This window comes from Pezoporus occidentalis, unplaced genomic scaffold (genome assembly GCF_034315485.1).
Source record: "Pezoporus occidentalis ecotype Australia unplaced genomic scaffold, CSIRO_AGI_Poc_V1 ctg802, whole genome shotgun sequence".
NCBI classification, from domain to species: domain Eukaryota; kingdom Metazoa; phylum Chordata; class Aves; order Psittaciformes; family Psittacidae; genus Pezoporus; species Pezoporus occidentalis.
The window spans coordinates 14096-31961 of NW_026916162.1; the positions used below are offsets into that span (position 1 = coordinate 14096).

Below are 17866 nucleotides of genomic sequence, written 5' to 3' on the forward strand. Positions count from 1 at the left end.
GCCCCATAGATCCCCCCCCTTCTGCCCCATAGATACCCCCCCATCACATAGATTCCCCATTTCTGCCCCATAGATTTCCCCCCTTTCTGCCCCATAGATTCCCCCCTTTCCCACATATTTCCCCCCCCTTTCTGCCCCATAGATCCCCCCCCCATTCTGCCCCACAGATTCTGCCCCACAGATCCCCCCATTCTGCCCCATAGATCCCCCCCTTTCTGCCCCATAGATTCCCCCTTTCTGCCCCACAGATCCCCCCCCTTCTGCCCCATAGATTCCCCCCTTTCTGACCCATAGATCCCCCCCATCACATAGATTCCCCCCCATTTCTGCCCCATAGAATCCCCCCCATCACAGATTCCCCCCTTTTCTGCCCCATAGATACCCCCCCATTACATAGATTCCCCCCTTCTGCCCCATAGAATCCCCCCTTTCTGCCCCATAGAATCCCCCTTCTGCCCTATAGATACCCCCCATCACATAGATTCCCCCCCATTTCTGCCCCATAGATTCCCCATTTCTGCCCCATAGAATCCCCCCATTCTGCCCCACAGATCCCCCCATTCTGCCCCATAGATTCCCCCCTTTCTGCCCCATAGATACCCCCCCATCACATAGATCTCCCCCATTTCTGCCCATAGAATCCCCCCATTCTGCCCCACAGATCCCCCCCCTTTCTGCCCCATAGATCCCCCCCCTTCTGCCCCACAGATCCCATTTCTGCCCCATAGATCCCCCCCCTTTCTGCCCCACAGATCCCCCCCCTTCTGCCCCACAGATCCCCCCCTTCTGCCCCACAGATCCCCCCCATCACATAGATTCCCCCCCATAGAATCCACCCTTTCTGCCCCACAGATCCCCCCCATTCTGCCCCATAGATTCCCCCCTTTCTCCCCCACAGATCCCCCCCTTTCTGCCCCATAGAATCCCCCATTTCTGCCCCATAGATTCCCCCCTTTTCTGCCCCATAGAATCCCCCTTCTGCCCCATAGATACCCCCCATCACATAGATTTCCCCCCATTTCTGCCCCATAGAATCCCCCCCATCACAGATTCCCCCCCTTTCTGCCCCACAGATCCCCCCCATTCTGCCCCATAGATCCCGCCCCTCACATGGTCTGTGGGGAGAAGAGCCCCGAGAGCGTGAGGCACTGGGACGCCAGCGTCTGCGAGGCCAGGTTCAGCGCCGGGCTCAGGGCTATGGGGCACATAGAGGAGGGGGGGGGAGATGTGGGGCTGCCCCATAGATGGAGCCATTGGGAGCCCCACAAGTCCCAGCCCTATAGGGACAAAGCACAGGCAACCAAAGCGCCCCATAGAGGCCCCATGGAGCCCCATAGAGATGGCACAGAGAAACACAGAGACATCACATAAAGCCCCATAGACACCCCATAGAGCCCCATAGACACCGCACAGAGCCCCATAGACCCCCATAGACCCCTATAGACACCCCATAAGACCCCACAGACCCCTATAGAGACCCCATAGACACCCATAGCCACCCCATAGACCCCCCATAACCATCCCATAGCCCCCCATTGACACTCCATAGCCACCCCATAGATCCCCCAAACTCACCCCATAGCCCCCCACAGCCACCCCATAACCACCCCATAGCCACCCCATAGCGCCCCATAGCCCCCCATAGCCACCCCATAGCCCCCCATAGCCCCCCATAGCCACCCCATAGCTGCCCCATAGCCGCCCCATAGCCCCCCATAGCACCCCATAGCCCCCCATAGCCGCCCCATAGCGCCCCCCATAGCCCGCCCCATAGACCCCCCATAACCACCCCATACCCACCCCATAGCCGCCCCACAGCGCCCCATAGCCACCCCATAACCACCCCATAACCACCCCATAGCCCCCCCATAGCGCCCCATAGCCCCCTTACCAGTGAGCGCCGCGGGGTTGAGCGCCCCCAAGGGCAGGGCCCCATTGAGCTGCAGAGCGGCCTGGGCCGTGCTGGGCAGCTGCAGCCCGGAGCCTGGGGGGGGGGGGAACAGAGACGCTATGGGGCAGGAGCCCCATAACCAACCCACACCTGCCCCATAGATCCCTGTGCCCCATAACCAACCCCCCTCCCCGCCCCATAGATCCCTGTGTCCCATAACCAAACCCCCCCACCCCATAGATCCCTGTGCTCCATAGCCTCATAACAACCGCCCTCTGCCCCATAGATCCCTGTGCCCCATAACCAACAACCTCCCCTGCCCCATAGATCCCTGTGCCCCATAGCCCCATAACAACCGCCCTCTGCCCCATAGATCCCTGTGCTCCATAACCACACCCCTGCCCCATAGATCCCGATGCTCCATAGCCAACCCCCCTGCCCCATAGATCCCTGTGCCCCATAACCAACAACCTCCCCTGCCCCATAGATCCCTGTGCCCCATAACCATAGATCCCTGTGCCCCATAACCAACCCCCCCCCGCCCCATAGATCCCTGTGCCCCATAGCCTCATAATGACCGCCCTCTGCCCCATAGATCCCTGTGCCCCATAACCACACCCCCTGCCCCATAGATCCCTGTGCCCCATAGCCCCATAATGACCGCCCTCTGCCCCATAGATCCCTGTGCCCCATAACCAACAACCTCCCCTGCCCCATAGATCCATGTGCCCCATAGCCCCATAACCAACAACCTCCCCTGCCCCATAGATCCCGGTGCTCCATAGCCAACCCCCCTGCCCCATAGATCCCTGTGCCCCAGAACCACACTCCCAGCCCCATAGATCCCTGTGCCCCATAGCCCCATAACCAACAACCTCCCCTGCCCCATAGATCCCTGTGCCCCATAGCCCCATAACCAACCCCCCTGCCCCATAGATCCCTGTGCCCCATAGCCCCATAACCACCCCTTCCTGCCCCATAGCCCCCTCTGCCCCATAGTCCCATCACCACCCCTTCCTGCCCCACAGCCCCATCACCACCCCACTCTGCCCCACAGCCCCCTTCCTACCCCATAGTCCCATAACCACCCCAATCAATCCCATAACCCCCCTCTGCCCCATAGCCCCATCACCACCCCACTCTGCCCCACAACCCCATAACCACCCCTTCCTGCCCCATAGCCCCCCCCCGCCACATCAACCACCCCCTCCCTGCCCCACAGCCCCATAACCACCCCTTCCTGCCCCACAACCCCCCCTCCCTGCCCCACACCCCCCCCCATTTCCTGCCCCCCAAGTGCCTCACCCTCGGCCAGCTTTGCCATGAGCTGAAGCCTCCCGCTGGGGCCCAGCAGCTCGGGTTCGTCGGGGCCCTCGGGGGGCAGAGGCAGGGGCAGGGGCAGGCCGAGCTCGGGGCCCTCGTGGACCTGCCCCACACGCATGGGGCGCCCGGCCAGCTCGAAGCCGTTGAGCTGCTCTAGGGCCCGGCGCGCGCATTCCGCCTCCGAGAACTGCAGTGGGGCAAGGGGGGGTCAATGGGGATCAATGGGGGGCGATGGGGGTCAATGGGGGTCAATGGGAGTCAATGGGGATCAATGGGGGTCAATCGAGTGAATAGGAATGAATGGGGGCCAATGGGAGTCAATGGGGGGCAATGGGGGTCAATGGGAGTCAATGGGGGTCAATGGGGGTCAATGGGGGTCAATGGGGGTCAATGGGTGTCAATGGGTCAATGGGAGTCAATGGGGGTCAATGGGATGGGGATCAATGGGGGTCAATGGGGGGAATCAAAGGGGTCAATGGGAGTCAATGGGGTCAATGGGGGTCAATGGGGGTCAATGGGGGTCAATGGGGGTCAATGGGATCAATGGGGGTCAATGGGAGTCAATGGGGGTCAATGGGGGTCAATGGGAGTCAATGGGAGTCAATGGGGGTCAATGGGAGTCAATGGGGGTCAATGGGCGTCAATGGGGGTCAATGGGAGTCAATGGGGGTCAATGGGATCAATGGGAGTCAATGGGAGTCAATGGGGGTCAATGGGAGTCAATGGGAGTCAATGGGGGTCAATGGGGGTCAATGGGAGTCAATGGGGGGGGTCAATGGGGGTCAATGGGGCTCAATGGGAGTCAATGGGGGTCAATGGGGGTCAATGGGAGTCAATGGGAGTCAATGGGGGTCAATGGGAGTCAATGGGGGTCAATGGGAGTCAATGGGGGTCAATGGGAGTCAATGGGAGTCAATGGGGGTCAATGGGGGTCAATGGGGGTCAATGGGAGTCAATGGGGGTCAATGGGGTCAATGGGAGTCAATGGGAGTCAATGGGGGTCAATGGGAGTCAATGGGGGTCAATGGCCATCAATGGGGCTCTATGGGGATCAATGGGTCTCTATGGGTCTCCATGGGTCTCTATGGGGCGCAATGGGTCTCTATGGGTCTCTATGGGGCGCAATGGGTCTCTATGGGTCTCTATGGGTCTCCATGGGTCTCTATGGGGCGCAATGGGTCTCTATGGGTCTCTATGGGGCGCAATGGGTCTCTATGGGTCTCTATGGTTCTCCGTGGGTCTCTATGGGTCTCTATGGGTCTCTATGGGGCGCAGTGGGGCTCTCACCGTGATGAAGCCGTAGCCCTTGGACTGCCCGGTGTCTGGGTCCCGCATGAGGACGATGCTCTCGATCTGTGGGGCAGGGACCCCCAATGGGCTCCAGCCCCAGCCCCATAGCCCATCCCTAGGGATGCCCCCCTATGGGGCCCCCCTATGGATCCTGCTATGGGTCCCGCTATGGGTCCCGCTATGGGTCGCGCTATGGGTCCCACTATGGGTCCCGCTATGGGTCTCTCTATGGGTCCCGCTATGGGTCCTGCTATGGGTCTCTCTATGGGTCCCGCTATGGGTCGCGCTATGGGTCGCGCTATGGGTCCCGCTATGGATCCCTGCTATGGGTCTCTCTATGGGTCTCTCTATGGATCCTCGCTATGGGTCGCGCTATGGGTCCCGCTATGGGTCCCGCTATGGGTCTCTCTATGGGTCCCGCTCTGTGTCCCGCTATGTGTCTCTCTATGGGTCGCGCTATGGGTCTCTCTATGGGTCCCGCTATGGGTCCCGCTATGGGTCTCTCTATGTGCCCCGCTATGGGTCCCGCTATGTGTCCCGCTATGGGTCGCGCTATGGGTCCCGCTATGGGTCCCGCTATGGGTCTCGCTATGGGTCCCTCTATGGATCCCCGCTATGGGTCCCGCTATGGGTCCCTCTATGGATCCCCGCTATGGGTCCCGCTATGGGTCGCGCTATGGGTCGCGCTATGGGTCCCGCTATGTGTCCCGCTATGTGTCCCGCTATGGGTCCCGCTATGGGTCGCGCTATGGGTCCCGCTATGGGTCGCGCTATGGGTCCCGCTATGGGTCCCGCTATGGGTCCCGCTATGGGTCCCGCTATGGGTCCCGCTATGGGTCCCGCTATGGGTCCCGCTATGGGTCCCGCTATGGGTCTCTCTATGGGTCCCGCTATGGGTCCCGCTATGGGTCCCGCTATGGGTCCCGCTATGGGTCGCGCTATGGGTCGTGCTGTGTGTCCCGCTACGGGTCCCGCTATGGGTCGCGCTATGGGTCTCTCTATGGGTCCCGCTATGGGTCCCGCTATGGGTCTCTCTATGGGTCCCGCTATGGGTCCCGCTATGGGTCCCGCTATGGGTCTCTCTATGGGTCCCGCTATGGGTCCCGCTATGGGTCTCTCTATGGGTCCCGCTATGGGTCCCGCTATGTGTCCCGCTATGGGTCGCGCTATGGGTCCCGCTATGGGTCCCGCTATGGGTCCCGCTATGGGTCCCGCTATGGGTCCCGCTCTGTGTCCCGCTACGGGTCCCGCTATGGGTCCCGCTATGGGTCCCGCTATGGGTCCCGCTATGGGTCGCGCTATGGGTCCCGCTCTGGGTCCCGCTCTGGGTCCCGCTATGGATCCCTGCTATGGGTCGCGCTATGGGTCCCGCTATGGGTCTCGCTATGGCTCGCGCTATGGGTCCCGCTATGGGTCGCGCTATGGGTCCCGCTATGGGTCCCGCTATGGGTCTCTCTATGGGTCCCGCTATGGGTCGCGCTCTGTGTCCCGCTATGGGTCCCGCTATGGGTCCCGCTATGGGTCCCGCTCTGGGTCCCGCTATGGGTCGCGCTATGGGTCCCGCTATGGGTCCCGCTATGGGTCCCGCTCTGTGCCCCGCTATGGGTCCCGCTCTGTGTCTCTCTATGGGTCCCGCTATGGGTCCCGCTATGGGTCCCGCTATGGGTCCCGCTATGGGTCCCGCTATGGGTCGCTACCTTGCCGAAGGGCTCGAAGATGCCCCTCAGCATCTCCTTGGTGATGTTGCAGTGCAGGGAGCCCACGTAGAGGCGCATGGGGCCCGCTATGGGTCCCGCTATGGGTCCCGCTATGGGTCCCGCTCTGTGTCCCGCTATGGGTCCCTCTATGTGTCCCGCTATGGGTCCCGCTATGGGTCCCGCTATGGGTCCCGCTCTGTGTCCCGCTCTGTGTCCCTCTATGTGTCCCGCTATGGGTCCCGCTATGGGTCCCGCTATGGGTCCCGCTATGGGTCCCGCTATGGGTCTCTCTATGGGTCCCGCTATGGGTCCCGCTATGGGTCCCGCTATGTGTCCCGCTATGGGTCCCGCTATGGGTCCCGCTATGGGTCTCTCTATGGGTCCCGCTATGGGTCCCGCTATGGGTCGCGCTATGGGTCCCGCTATGGGTCCCGCTATGGGTCCCGCTATGGGTCCCGCTATGGGTCCCGCTATGGGTCCCTCTATGGGTCCCGCTATGGGTCTGTCAATGGCTCCCTCTATGGGTCCCTCAATGGGTCCCTCTATAGGTCCCTCTATGGGTCCCTCTATGGGTCCCGCTATGGGTCCCTCTATGGGTCTGTCTATGGGTCCCGCTATGGGTCCCGCTATGGGTCCCGCTATGTGTCCCGCTATGGGTCGCGCTATGGGTCCCGCTATGGGTCCCGCTATGGGTCTCGCTATGGGTCCCGCTATGGGTCCCGCTATGGGTCGCGCTATGGGTCCCGCTATGGGTCCCGCTATGGGTCCCGCTATGGGTCCCGCTCTGTGTCCCGCTATGGGTCCCTCTATGTGTCCCGCTATGGGTCCCGCTATGGGTCCCGCTATGGGTCCCGCTCTGTGTCCCGCTATGGGTCCCTCTATGTGTCCCGCTATGGGTCCCGCTATGGGTCCCGCTATGGGTCCCGCTATGGGTCCCGCTATGGGTCTCTCTATGGGTCCCGCTACGTGTCCCGCTATGGGTCGTGCTATGTGTCCCGCTATGGGCCTCTCTATGGGTCCCGCTATGGGTCGCGCTATGGGTCCCGCTATGGGTCCCGCTATGGGTCGCTACCTTGCCGAAGGGCTCGAAGATGCCCCTCAGCATCTCCTTGGTGATGTTGCAGTGCAGGGAGCCCACGTAGAGGCGCATGGGGCCCGCTATGGGTCCCGCTATGGGTCCCGCTATGGGTCTCTCTATGGGTCCCGCTATGGGTCCCGCTATGTGTCTCTCTATGGATCCCCGCTATGGGTCTCGCTATGGGTCCCGCTATGGGTCTCTCTATGTGTCCCGCTATGGGTCCCGCTATGGGTCCCGCTATGGGTCCCGCTATGGGTCGCGCTATGGGTCCCGCTATGGGTCCCGCTATGGGTCTCTCTATGGGTCCCGCTATGGGTCTCTCTATGGATCCCTGCTATGGGTCGCGCTATGGGTCCCGCTATGGGTCGCGCTATGGGTCCCGCTATGGGTCCCGCTATGGGTCCCGCTATGGGTCCCGCTATGGGTCCCGCTATGGGTCTCTCTATGGGTCCCGCTATGGGTCTCTCTATGGATCCCTGCTATGGGTCGCGCTATGGGTCCCGCTATGGGTCGCGCTATGGGTCCCATGGGCTATGGGTCCCGCTATGGGTCGCGCTATGGGTCCCGCTATGGGTCCCGCTATGGGTCTCTCTATGGGTCCCGCTATGGGTCTCTCTATGGATCCCTGCTATGGGTCTCTCTATGGGTCCCGCTATGGGTCGCGCTATGGGTCCCGCTATGGGTCCCGCTATGGGTCCCGCTATGGGTCCCGCTATGGGTCCCGCTCTGTGTCCCGCTATGGGTCCCGCTATGGGTCTCTCTATGGATCCCCGCTATGGGTCGCGCTATGGGTCGCGCTATGGGTCCCGCTATGGGTCGCGCTATGGGTCGCTACCTTGCCGAAGGGCTCGAAGATGCCCCTCAGCATCTCCTTGGTGATGTTGCAGTGCAGGGAGCCCACGTAGAGGCGCATGGGGCCCCCCGAGCCCTTCTGCAGGTTGTTGGCCATGGCCGCCAGACGGTTCTTCTCGGCCTATGGGGGGGGGAGATGTGGGGCAGGGACCCATAGGGACTCATAGAGACCCATAGAGACCCATAGAGACCCATAGAGACCCATAGGGATCCATAGGGATCCATAGGGACCCATAGGGATCCATAGAGACCCCATAGACACCACATAGACCCCATATCCCCCCCCGCAGCCACCCCATAGCCGCCCCATATCGCCCCATAGACCCCCATAGACCCCCATAAAGCCCCCATAAAGCCCCCATAGACCCCCATATCCCCCCCAATATCCCCCCCCACATCCCCCCATATCCGCCCCATATCCACCCCATATCCACCCCATATCCGCCCCATATCCGCCCCACATCCACCCCATATCCGCCCCATATCTGCCCCCCTACCCCCCCATAACCACCTCATAGACACCCCATATCCCCCCCCATATCTGCCCCCCTACCCCCACATAGACCCCCATAACCACCGCATAGACACCCCGTATCCTGCCCCACAGCGCCCCATATCCACCCCCATACCCCCCCATCCGCCCCATATCCCCCCCATAGCCACCCCATAGCCCCCCATAACCCCCCATAGCACCCCATAACCCCCCCATAGACCCCCATAACCACCCCATATCCGCCCCATAACCCCCCCATATCCGCCCCATATCCCGACCCACATCCCGCCCCATAGCGCCCCATATCCCCCCCAATATCCACCCCACATCCCGCCCCATAGCACCCCCCATATCCCCCCCATATCCCCCCATATCCCCCCCATATCCCCCCCACATCCCGCCCCACATCCCGCCCCATAGAACCCCCCATATCCCCCCCATAGCCACCCCATATCCCCCCCATAGACCCCCACCACCCCATATCCCCCCCATCCCCCACCCCATATCCCCCCCACCCCCCCCCCACCCCATATCCACCCCACATCCCGCCCCCACCCCCCATATCCCATAGCCCCCCCATATCCCCCCCAGCCACCCCATAGCTGCCCCATATCCACCCCATATCCCCCCCCATCCCTGCCCCATATCCCCCCCATCCCCCCCCATAGCTGCCCCATATCCACCCCATATCCCCCCCATCCCCCCCATAGCTGCCCCATATCCCCCCCATCCCCTCCCCATAGCTGTCCCATATCCCCCCCATATCCCCCCATACACCCCCATAACCACAGCAGACACCCCATATCCCCCCCATATCCACCCCCATACCCCCCCATAGACCCCCATAACCACCCCATATCCGCCCCACATCCCGCCCCATAGCGCCCCCCATAACCACCCCATATCCCTCCCATATCCGCCCCATATCCTGCCCCATACCCCCCCATATCCCCCCCCATACCCACCCCACATCCGGCCCCACACCCCGCCCCATAGCCCCCCCATAACCCCCCCATATCCACCCCACATCCCCCCCCACATCCACCCCTCTCCCCCCCATATCCCCCCCATATCCCCCCATATCCGCCCCATATCCCCCCCATATCCCCCCCCATAGCTGCCCCATATCCACCCCATAACCACCCCCCATACCCACCCCACACCCCGCCCCACACCCCGCCCCATAGCGCCCCACAGCGCCCCACCTGCGAGGCCTGCACGATGATTGGCACGCCGAGCAGGCGCTGCCCCGTGAGCCCGATGGCCAAGGGCACCGATTGGATGTCGCAGAACTCCACGTAGGCGATGCCCTTGGAGCGCCGCGAGTTGCGGTCCGAGATGATGCGCACGTCCCGCACCTGCCGTGGGGCAGACCCATGGAATGTGTGGGGCGGGAGCCATGGAATGTGTGGGGCAGACCCATAAAGTGTGGGGCGCAACCCATAGAATGTGTGGGGTGGGACCCATAAAGTGTGGGGTGGACCCATGGAATGTGTGGGGTGGACCCATAGGATGTGTGGGGTGGGACCCATAAAGTGTGGGGTGGGACCCATAGAGTGTGTGGGGTGGGACCCATAGAAAGTGTGGGGTGGACCCATAGAATGTGTGGGGCAGGACCCATAGAATGTGTGGGGAGGGACCCATAAAGTGTGGGGTGGGACCCATGGAATGTGTGGGGCGCGACCCATGGAATGTGTGGGGCAGACCCATAGAATGTGTGGGGTGGGACCCATAAAGCGTGGGGTGGGACCCATAGAAAGTGTGGGGCAACCCATAGAATGTGTGGGGTGGGACCCATAGAAAGTGTGGGGCGGGACCCATAGAAAGTGTGGGGCGGGAGCAACAGAAAGTGTGGGGCGAGACCCATAGAATGTGTGGGGTGGGACCCATAGAAAGTGTGGGGTGGACCCATGGAATGTGTGGGGCGGGACCCATGGAATGTGTGGGGTGGGACCCATAGAAAGTGTGGGGCAACCCATAGAATGTGTGGGGTGGGACCCATAGAATGTGTGGGGTGGACCCATAGAAAGTGTGGGGCAGGACCCATAGAAAGTGTGGGGCGGGACCCATAAAGTGTGGGGCAGACCCATAAAGTGTGGGGTGGGACCCATAGAATGTGTGGGGCGCGACCCATAGATCGTGTGGGGCAGCCCCATAGATCGTGTGGGTGAGCCCCATAGAGCGTGTGGGTGAGCCCCATAGAGCGTGTGGGTCAGCCCCATAGATCGTGTGGGTGAGCCCCATAGAATGTGTGGGTCAGCTCCATAGAAAGTGTGGGTCAGCCCCATAGGAAGTGTGGGTCAGCCCCATAGAGCGTGTGGGTCAGCTCCATAGAAAGTGTGGGTCAGCCCCATAGATCGTGTGGGTCAGCCCCATAGAAAGTGTGGGTCGCGACCCATAGAGAGTGTGGGGCGGACCCATAGAAAGCGTGGGGGCGAGCCCCATAGAAAGTGTGGGGTGGGACCCATAGAAAGTGTGGGTCAGCCCCATAGAGAGTGTGGGTCAGCCCCATAGAAAGTGTGGGGTGGGACCCATAGAAAGTGTGGGTCAGCCCCATAGAAAGTGTGGGTCAGCCCCATAGAGCGTGTGGGTCAGCCCCATAGATCGTGTGGGTCAGCCCCATAGATCGTGTGGGTCAGCCCCATAGAGCGTGTGGGTCAGCCCCATAGATCGTGTGGGTCAGCCCCATAGATCGTGTGGGTCAGCCCCATAGATCGTGTGGGTCAGCCCCATAGATCGTGTGGGTCAGCCCCATAGAAAGTGTGGGTCAGCCCCATAGAGCGTGTGGGTCAGCCCCATAGAGCGTGTGGGTCAGCCCCATAGAGCGTGTGGGTCAGCCCCATAGAGCGTGTGGGGCAGCCCCATAGAAAGTGTGAGGCAGCCCCATAGAAAGTGTGGGTCGCGACCCATAGATCGTGTGGGTCAGCCCCATAGATCGTGTGGGTCAGCCCCATAGGAAGTGTGGGTCAGCCCCATAGATCGTGTGGGGTGGGACCCATAGATTGTGTGGGTCAGCCCCATAGAGCGTGTGGGTCAGCCCCATAGGAAGTGTGGGTCAGCCCCATAGAAAGTGTGGGTCAGCCCCATAGATCGTGTGGGGCGCGACCCATAGATCGTGTGGGTCAGCCCCATAGGAAATGTGGGTCAGCCCCATAGATTGTGTGGGTCAGCCCCATAGCGCCGCTGACCTTGCCGACGGCGGAGAAGAAGTCCTCGAGGTCTCGGGGCCGGATGCGCGCCGCCAGCTGCATGCAGAACACCGTGCGCGCGTCGCGCTCCTCGGGGCTCAGGCTGCCCAGCGGCTCCCTGCACGCAACGGGTTATGGCGGGTTATCGTGTCATCACGTGTCATCACGTGTCAGAGCGTGTTATCGCGTGTTATCACGTGTCAGAGCGTGTTAGAGCGTGTTATCACGTGTCAGAGCATGTTAGAGCGCGTCGGAGCGTGTTAGAGGGTGTTATCATGTGGTAGAGCGTGTTAGAGTGCGTTAGAGCGTGTTATCACGTGTCAGAGCGTGTTAGAGCATGTTAGAGTGTGTTATCACATGTTAGAGCGTGTTAACACATGTTAGAGCGTGTTAGAGTGCGTTAGAGCGTGTTATCACGTGTCAGAGCGTGTTATCACGTGTTAGAGTGTGTCAGAGCATGTTAGAGCATGTTATCATGTGTCATCACGTGTCATCATGTGTCAGAGCATGTTATCACATGTCATCATGTGTTAGAGCGTTAGAGTGTGTCACAGCGTGTTATCACGTGTCAGAGCGTGTTAGAGCGTGTTATCATGTGTCATCACGTGTCACAGCGTGTTATCATGTGTTAGAGCGTGTCAGACCGTGTTATCATGTGTTGGAGTGTGTTAGAGCGTGTCATAGCGTGTTAGAGCGTGTTATAGTGTGTTATGTGTTAGAGCGTGTTATCACGTGTCATCACGTGTTAGAGCGTGTTATCACGTGTCATCACGTGTCATAGCGTGTTATCACGTGTTATCACGTGTTAACACGTTAGAGCGTGTTAGAGTGTGTTATCACGTGTTAGAGTGTGTTAGCATGCGTTATCATGTGTTACAGCGTTATCACGTGTCATCACGTGTTAGAGCGTGTTAGAGCGTGTTAGAGCGTGTTATCGTGTGTTAGAGCATGTTAGAGCGTGTTATCATGTGTTAGAGCGTGTTATCACATGTTAGAGCGTGTTATCATGTGTTAGAGCGTGTTATCACGTGTCATCACGTGTCATCACATGTTAGAACATGTTATCACGTGTCAGAGCATGTTAGAGCGTGTCGGAGCGTGTTAGAGTGTGTTATCATGCGTTAGAGCGTGTTATCGTGTGTTAGAACATGTTATCACGTGTTATCGCGTGTTATCATGTGTTAGAGCGTGTTATCACGTGTTATCACATGTTAGAGCGTGTTAGAGCATGTTATTGTGTGTTAGAGTGTGTTAGAGCGTGTTAGAGCGTGTTATCACGTTATCACGTGTCAGAGCGTGTTATCATGTGTCATCATGTGTTAGAGTGTGTTAGAGCGTGTTATCGTGTGTTAGAGCATGTCAGAGCGTGTTATCACGTGTTAGAGCGTGTTAGAGCGTGTTATCATGTGTTAGAACGTGTTATGTGTTAGAGCGTATTATCGTGTGTTAGAGTGTGTCAGAGCATGTTAAAGCGTGCTATCATGTGTTAGAGCATGTCATCACGTGTCAGCATGTTATCACGTGTTATCACGTGTTATCACGTGTTAGAGTGTGTTAGAGCATGTTACAGCGTGTTATCACGTGTTAGAGTGTGTTATCATGTGTTAGAGTGTGTCATCACGTGTTATGTGTTAGAGCGTGTCATCACGTGTTATCACGTGTTAGAGCATATTAGAGCATGTTATGGTGTGTTATCACATGTTAGCACATGTTATCACCTGTTATCACATGTTAGAGCATTAGAGCGTGTTATCGTGTGTTAGAGCATGTTATCGTGTGTTAGAGCGTGCTAGAGCATGTCATAGCGTGTTAGAGCATGTCAGAGCGTGTTTGTTAGAGCATGTTATCGTGTGTTATCGTGTCAGAGCACGTTAGAGCGTGTTAGTGTGTTAGAGCATGTGTGTTAGAGCGTGTTATCACGTGTTATCACGTGTTATCGTGTGTTATCACATGTCAGAGTGTGTTAGAGCGTGTTAGAGCATGTTATCACGTGTTAGAGCACGTTATCACGTGTTATCATGTGTTAGAGCGTGTTAGAGCGTGTTATGGTGTGTTAGAGTGTGTCAGAGCGTGTTAGAGCGTGTTATCATGTATTAGAACATGTTATCGCGTGTTATGTGTTAGAGCGTGTTATCACGTCTCATCGTGTTAGAGCAGGTTATCGCGTGTTACAGCATGTCACCCCATGTTACCCCATGTTACCCCATGTCACCCCATGTCACCCCATGTTATCCCATGTTATCCCATGTTACCCCATGTTATCCCATGTTATCCCATGTTATCCCATGTTACCCCATGTTACCCCATGTTACCCCATGTTATCCCATGTTACCCCATGTTATCCCATGTTACCCCATGTTACCCCATGTTATCCCATGTTACCCCATGTTATCCCATGTTATCCCATGTTATCCCATGTTATCCCATGTTATCCCATGTTACCCCATGTTACCCCATGTTATCCCATGTTACCCCATGTTACCCCATGTTACCCCATGTTACCCCATGTTATCCCATGTTACCCCATGTTATCCCATGTTACCCCATGTTATCCCATGTTATCCCATGTTATCCCATGTTATCCCATGTCCCATGTTATCCCATGTTATCCCATGTTATCCCATGTTACCCCATGTTATCCCATGTTACCCCATGTTATCCCATGTTACCCCATGTTATCCCATGTCATCCCATGTTATCCCATGTTATCCCATGTTATCCCATGTTATCCCATGTTATCCATGTTATCCCATGTTATCCCATGTTATCCCGTGTCTCACCTCACGGGGCTCTTCTCCCGGTACAAGGGGCTCTTGCTGTGCCCAAAGCGGCGCCTGGGGGGCAGAACATGGGGGTCAATGGGGGCCGATATGGGGCGGATGTGGGGCTGATATGGGGCGGATGTGGGGCTGATATGGGGCGGATGTGGGGCTGATATGGGGCGGATGTGGGGTTGATATGGGGCGGATGTGGGGCTGATATGGGGCGGATGTGGGGCTGATATGGGGCGGATGTGGGGGTTGATATGGGGCGGATGTGGGGCTGATATGGGGCGGATGTGGGGCTGATATGGGGTGGATGTGGGGGTTGATATGGGGTGGATATGGGGCGGATGTGGGGTTGATATGGGGCGGATGTGGGGGTTGATATGGGGCGGATGTGGGGCTGATATGGGGCGGATGTGGGGCTGATATGGGGCGGATGTGGGGCTGATATGGGGCGGATGTGGGGGCTGATATGGGGCGGATGTGGGGGTTGATATGGGGCGGCTGTGGGGCTGATATGGGGCGGATGTGGGACTGATGTGGGGTTGATATGGGGCGGATGTGGGGGTTGATATGGGGCGGATGTGGGGTTGATATGGGGCGGATGTGGGGCTGATATGGGGCGGATGTGGGGTTGATATGGGGCGGATGTGGGGCTGATATGGGGCGGATGTGGGGTTGATATGGGGCGGATGTGGGGCTGATTTGGGGCGGATGTGGGGTTGATATGGGGCGGATGTGGGGCTGATATGGGGCGGATGTGGGGCTGATACGGGGCGGATGTGGGGCTGATGTGGGGCGGATGTGGGGGTTGATATGGGGCGGAGGTGGGGCTGATATGGGGCGGATGTGGGGGTTGATATGGGGCGGATGTGGGGGCTGATATGGGGCGGATGTGGGGCTGATATGGGGCGGATGTGGGGGTTGATATGGGCCGGATGTGGGGCTGATATGGGGCGGATGTGGGGCTGATATGGGGCGGATGTGGGGCTGATATGGGGCGGATGTGGGGCTGATATGGGGCGGATGTGGGGGTTGATATGGGGCGGATGTGGGGCTGATATGGGGCGGATGTGGGGGTTGATATGGGGCGGATGTGGGGGTTGATATGGGGCGGATGTGGGGGTTGATATGGGGCGGATGTGGGGGTTGATATGGGGCGGATGTGGGGCTGATACGGGGCGGATGTGGGGGTTGATATGGGGCAGATGTGGGGGTTGATATGGGGCGGATGTGGGGCTGATGTGGGGCAGATGTGGGGCTGAGTGGAGCAGTTGTGGGTTGGATATAGGTGAGATGTGGGTCAACTGTGGGGCTGATCTGGGGTCGGTTTGGAGCTGTTTTGGGTTGATTTGGGGCTAATGTGGGTCAGCTGCGGAGCAGCCGTGAGGCAGCTATGGGGCGGCTATGGGGCGGCTATGGGGTAGCTATGGGTCAGCTCTTGGGCAGCTGTGGGGCAGCTGTGGGGCAGCTACGGGGCACCTACGGGGCAGCTATGGGGCGGATGTAGGGCACCTATGGGTCAGCTATGGGGCGGATGTGGGGCACCTATGGGTCAGCTATGGGTCAGCTATGGGGCAGCTATGGGGCGGATGTGGGGCACCTATGGGTCAGCTATGGGGCAGATGTGGGGCACCTATGGGGCAGCTATGGGGCAGATGTGGGGCACCTATAGGTCAGCTATGGAGCACCTATGGGTCAGCTATGGGGCACCTATGGGTCAGCTATGGGTCAGCTATGGGGCACCTATGGGTCAGCTACGGGTCAGCTATGGGGCACCTATGGGTCAGCTACGGGTCAGCTATGGGGCACCTATGGGTCAGCTATGAGTCAGCTATGGGGCGGATGTGGGGCACCTATGGGTCAGCTATGGGGCACCTATGGGTCAGCTACGGGTCAGCTATGGGGCGGATGTGGGGCACCTATGGGTCAGCTATGGGTCAGCTGTGGGTCAGCTATGGGTCAGCTGTGAGTCAGCTATGGGGCACCTATGGATCAGCTATGGGGCACCTATGGGTCAGCTATAGGGCACCTATGGGTCAGCTATGGGGCGGATGTGGGTCAGCTATGGGGCGGATGTGGGGCAGCTATGGGGTGAATGTGGGTCAGCTATGGGGCAGCTATGGGGCGGATGTGGGGCACCTATGGGTCAGCTATGGGTCAGCTATGGGTCAGCTATGGGTCAGCTCCCAGCTATGGGGCAGCTCCCCACCGTGGGTCAGCTATGGGGCAGCTATGGGGCGGATGTGGGGCACCTATGGGTCAGCTATGGGTCAGCTATGGGTCAGCTATGGGTCAGCTATGGGGCGGATGTGGGGCAGCTATGGGGTGGATGTGGGTCAGCTATGGGGCGGATGTGGGGCAGCTATGGGGTGAATGTGGGTCAGCTATGGGTCAGCTATGGGGTGGATGTGGGCCACCTATGGGTCAGCTATAGGCCAGCTATGGGGCACCTATGGGGCACCTATAGGCCAGCTATGAGGCACCTATGGGGCACCTATGGGTCAGCTATGGGGCACCTATGGGTCAGCTATGGGGTGAATGTGGGTCAGCTATGGGGTGAATGTGGGTCAGCTATGGGGCGGATGTGGGCCACCTATGGGTCAGCTATAGGCCAGCTATGGGTCAGCTATGGGGTGAATGTGGGGCAGCTATGGGTCAGCTATGGGGCACCTATGGGTCAGCTATGGGTCAGCTATGGGGCAGCTATGGGGCACCTATGGGTCAGCTATGGGGCACCTATGGGGCAGCTATGGGTCAGCTGTGGGTCAGCTATGGGGCAGCTATGGGGTGGATGTGGGGCGGATGTGGGGCTCACCGGGCGCGGTCGTCGCGGCGCCGGTCGCGGCTGCGGGAGCGGCTCCCCCCCCGGCGGCGCTCGCGGCTGCGGCTCCGGTGACGGCTCCGGCGCTCGCGGCTCCGGCTCCGGCGGCGCCGATCCCGGTCCCGGTCCCGGCTTGGGGGGCAATGGGGGGCAATGGAATCAGTGGGGATCAATGGGGCTCAATAGGAGTCAATGGGTGTCAATGGGAGTCAATGGGAGTCAATGGGGGTCAATGGAGTCAATGGGAGGCAATGGGAGTCAATGGGAGTCAATGGGGGCAAGTCAATGGGGAGTCAATGGGGGCAATGGGGGAGTCAATGGGAGTCAATGGGGGGCAATGGAGTCAATGGAGGGCAATGGGGGTCAATGGGTGTCAATGTTGGTCAATGGGGGTCAATGGGGGGCAATGGGGGGCAATGGGGGGCAATGGGGGGCAATGGGTGTCAATGTTGGTCAGTGGGAGTC

At 59.3% G+C, this 17866-nt stretch overlaps 1 protein-coding gene across 1 annotated transcript; it reads right to left on the bottom strand.

The window, feature by feature from the left end:
- Positions 1-1071: 1071 nt before the first annotated feature.
- On the bottom strand, positions 1072-17536 carry RBM23 (RNA binding motif protein 23). Its single transcript, XM_062603600.1, has 9 exons — positions 17396-17536; positions 14593-14646; positions 11813-11930; positions 9830-9982; positions 8115-8252; positions 4502-4567; positions 3197-3401; positions 1892-1984; positions 1072-1195 (listed from the first exon to the last, which is right to left on the bottom strand). Exons 3-9 carry the CDS (start codon positions 11873-11875, stop codon positions 1107-1109), a joined length of 807 nt encoding a protein of 268 aa, XP_062459584.1. The 5' UTR covers positions 11876-11930; positions 14593-14646; positions 17396-17536; the 3' UTR covers positions 1072-1106.
- Between the last annotated feature and the right edge of the window lie 330 nt (positions 17537-17866).

Bases quoted from the DNA above. Each gene is read 5' to 3' on its own strand.
- RBM23 (XM_062603600.1), bottom strand. From the start codon at position 11,875: ATGCAGCTGGCGGCGCGCATCCGGCCCCGAGACCTCGAGGACTTCTTC. The intron at 9,983-11,812 runs GTCAGCGGCGCT...GCCCCACGGCAG, and splicing joins TCTTCTCCGCCGTCGGCAAG to GTGCGGGACGTGCGCATCAT. The intron at 4,568-8,114 runs GTAGCGACCCAT...CCTGCCCCACAG, and splicing joins TCTTCGAGCCCTTCGGCAAG to ATCGAGAGCATCGTCCTCAT.